Source organism: Lipotes vexillifer, unplaced genomic scaffold (assembly GCF_000442215.2).
Source record: "Lipotes vexillifer unplaced genomic scaffold, Lipotes_vexillifer_v1.1 scaffold645, whole genome shotgun sequence".
In the NCBI taxonomy this organism is placed as follows: Eukaryota; Metazoa; Chordata; class Mammalia; order Artiodactyla; family Lipotidae; genus Lipotes; species Lipotes vexillifer.
Window position 1 is genome coordinate 1,859,805 of NW_006777439.1, and position 3,873 is coordinate 1,863,677.

A 3,873-nucleotide genomic window follows, 5' to 3' on the forward strand; every position below is an offset into this window, starting at 1 on the left:
TATCATTTAGAGCTAATGCAATAATAATGGTAAATTACAGGCCAAAATGGCTTGTGATCGCAGCGTCTCTATTCCCAATAGTGTCCACGTCGTTGTAATTAATGCCAGGGTGAGCAGTTGGGAAAAGAAAATTTCGAGGAAGGGACATCTTGGTTTTTAAATCGAATAGAAATAGACCACTTTGCACACACCATTGACTCTTGCATTTTGCCATTAAAATATCGACTTTAAGGCAGATCTGTAAATACACGAAGAGACGGATTAAACTCAAGAAAGGAGCAGGAACTGGGGGGAAAAAAGGGCAGAAAACTGAAGCAAAAGAAAGAGGAGGGGGAAATAACATTTTAAAATATCCAATTGCCTCAAATATTCACAGCCAATTTGGTAAAATGTTCACAGCAAGTAACACAGAAACATTACTAGAATTTAAAGAATATGCTATACTCCCTGAAACGAGGCCAAAGGAGACAGCTAGTGAGGAAGGGGGAGCTAGGAGTAGGGAGCGTGTGTTCGATGCTTTCCAGGGCCTGTTAAATGCAGACTTTTTCCCTGAATAAAAGATTAATATGTACTCCATAAACGGGCGAATAAAAAATGGGCAAGTTAATTAGATGGAGGAATTAATTTTGTTGACCTTTGTAGTACTGCAAATATAAACAGCCCCCAGCCCTGAGTCGTGTGCACACACTCCCTGTATCTATGCCAGCGTGTCCTGTATATTGTGTATCCACACACCCTACTCCTAAACACTCCTATCTGTTTAGCCAGCCAATTAATGTTAAACCAATGTTTGGATGTACTGCATGTCTCCTATAAACATGAGTAATGTATTTGCCGTAAAAATAATGATTAGAATGAATTAGTCCATCTGATATGTGTATTATATGGATTTAAATATGTTGTTTTAAGAGATTTTCATAACCCTGGATGCCACAGTTAAAAACAAACACCAGCATGCACCGTTTTGCAATCTCTTAAACAAATAAAATCGCTTTGATTTAAATAACATTTATTTTACATGACCAAACACAATAAATAACATAATATACAAAGCTTTATAATTATTGCACATTTGTAAAATATCTTACAGCGAGTTCATACAGCCAGCAATATTTAAAGCACGAAGACTTTATTTACAGTTTTGTTTTAATATAATAACCAGATCCAATGGACCTAACATAAGATGAATTTATGTTAATTTTACCAACCAGCGTTCTCATCAATAATATATATCTTGGAGGGAAGTGTAAACATTATTGCCTAAAGTACTTATATACATCTGATAGCTGATCATAAGAAAAGACATTAACAATCTACAAAGGTAAAGCTGATAAAAGGGTACCATATTTTGGTTTATTTTATTTAGCCTTAAATTATATATTAATATTTTAATGTAAACGCAGTAAGAGCTGGTATAATCAATTTTTAATGTAAGTAGTTTCATCGCTTTAAAGGAAAAAAGAATACAGAAAGTTGAGGTTTAGATCATTGCTATTTCATTGGAAAGTTCTCTAATATTTTATGGGAATATTTTAATAGATCCCAGGGAAAATACTGTTTCCCCTTGAAATATTTTCCATTTGATGAAAATAATAATTTCCCCTGTAAATTGAATTCTTTCAAAAGTTTCCTGAAAGCCTATTTTTAGGAAATAAAATTTTTATATCCAGTGTCTTTAACACAAATATGTCAGAACATGAATTTGAAATAAATCACAGAAAAGAGTGCCAATGGGTATATATGGATGTGTGTGCATCTCTTACATATGTATATGTTTAAGAGACCAGATATCTATATATGTATGTATATATACATATATATACACACACATACACGAATATGTAGGTAGCACCCACATTTAAATACACACACATACCCACTTCGCTGGGTCTAAACATGCACTAGCAAGTTATTTTAGGGCTCTTCAGAAAAGCTCATTATGTGAGGAGCGAAGTGGCTCTGCAGGGAGCATTATGGAAATATCTGGGCTTGATTTAATGAGGCTGTTCACACTGGTGGAATATCAACTTAGAGAAAAGTCTACCCAGGGCGTCCAAGTTACCAAAATGAAAATTGGCAATTGAGATGATAAGAACGTGGCTTTCTTCTGCGAAATCACTTCAGGTAACAGAGATAACATTAAATAACATACATTCTATGCACCAAGAACAATGTTTTATGTACCGAGTCTCTTATCCGTCTCTCCTAATGACTTCCCTTAGCGGGTTGTTAGTACTTGACAGCAGGTCTCCGTGCGGGGAACTTTTCTCCAATTCCACATTCAAAGGAGGTCCATCAGAGAGCATGATTGGCAATTTTCGTCATAATCTGCACATTATTAGCATCAAAATTGACGTGGCAGTTAACACTGGTGGGTTTTGATGTGCCTTTCTTCAAGTTCAAGGAAACCCCTCCAGTAGCTGGGGTTGGCAGAGCGGGTCTCAACAACCCAGCGGTGGCTTTGCAGAGGCGAAGGCGCAATAGACATGCGTGAGAAATAAGCCAAGAACCATTTTATCCGAGGAAAAGGAAAGCGAGGAGGGAAGGGGGTGAGGGGAAGAGTTCGAACTTAGAAAAGTGTCTAAGGAAATGCTTCAGGATAATATAGATCTAGAAATTCAAGTATTTCCCAGATGGAGTGGAACCCAATCGTTGGAAAACTGAGCTGAAAACGCTTCTTCAAATACTACAGCAATCTGTCAGTCTTGCCCTCCCCATCCTTTCGTTTCCCTTTCCTTTCCTGGCCTGGCTGTGGCAATCTCGTTAGCCATTACTTTTTGCATAAAATATGCAAGACACCTCCATCCCAAACCGCTGATCAGAAGAGAGAAGGGCTGTGGGCCGAGAGACAGGCGGCAAGACCGCCGCCCCTTCCCATCTCGGCTTTGGGGCTTTGTCCTTTCCGGGGACGGCGGTCACAGCCCCACCGTCCTTGTCCCGCGCACGCAGTAAACAATCACACACACACACACACACACACACACCCGCAGCCGCCCGCGCTCTCCATCCGCCCTCCAGGCCTTCTTCTCAGACCTCCATTCTTCCGCTCTCCTCGGATAGGGCCCCTAACAAGCTCAGGATGAGAGAAAAACTGCTACCTCCTCTTACCCTCGTTTAAAGAAAAGAATGGATGGAAGAAACAGAGAAGCAGCAGGAACATCGGGGGTGGATTTCTCTCCCGCACAAAGCACTAGCGCACACCTTTCCCTTCTCTTTGTTGTGGTTCTCCTTGCTTCTGGCCACGTGGCTCAGCCGAGTAACCAGGCCTGACGGCTTAAGCCAGGACCCGAGACCCCAGAGGACTAGTTTAGGGGTGAGGAGATTGTCTTGGGGAGACCAAGAGCTCGGGACAGAGGCAAAAATGCGGGGTCTGGGCGGCGGGAAACATACTTAGAGGAGGGGAGGTGGCTGGGTAGCAAATACAAAAATAGAAATAATTTGAGGGGAAGCACGCCGAGCTTTCGTGCCGGCTCTTCCTCCCAATTCGGGACATGTTCCCTTAGGCCGCCCGCGCTGGGGCGCCCCCTGGCGACAGCCTCAGCAGCGGGCAGAGCGTAGAGGGCACGTGGGCGCACAGAGGGCACGGGGGGCGCTCAGGGGACTCCCGGGCACACTCCGAGCAGCGGGCGCGGCCCCCTGGCGGCGGCGACGTAGTTATCTGGTGAGCGGCGCCTCGTCCCTCTGGTCCGGCGGACTCACGGCGGTTTTGCTAAGCACAGCGGCTGAGTAGGGCAGGAAGCCGCTCTCGGGGCGTGGCGCTGCGGCGCTGCAGCCGAAGTCCGAGCCCCCGGCGGCCCCAGCGCCGCCGCCGCCGCCGCCGCCGCCACCCCCGCCGCCTCCGCCGCCGCCACCCCGGGAGCCCAGGGCGGCGGC

The 3,873-nt window shown here is 44.5% G+C and overlaps 1 protein-coding gene across 1 annotated transcript in view; it reads right to left on the reverse strand.

Annotated features, from left to right (window-relative positions):
- Nucleotides 1-3,654: 3,654 nt before the first annotated feature.
- The window catches only part of EVX2 (even-skipped homeobox 2), a 3,570-nt gene continuing 3,351 nt past the window's right edge, over nucleotides 3,655-3,873 (reverse strand). Inside the window, exon 4 of the mRNA XM_007451105.1 lies at nucleotides 3,655-3,870. Coding sequence (XP_007451167.1) covers nucleotides 3,655-3,870 — 216 coding nt within the window. The remainder of the gene's footprint in view (nucleotides 3,871-3,873) is intronic.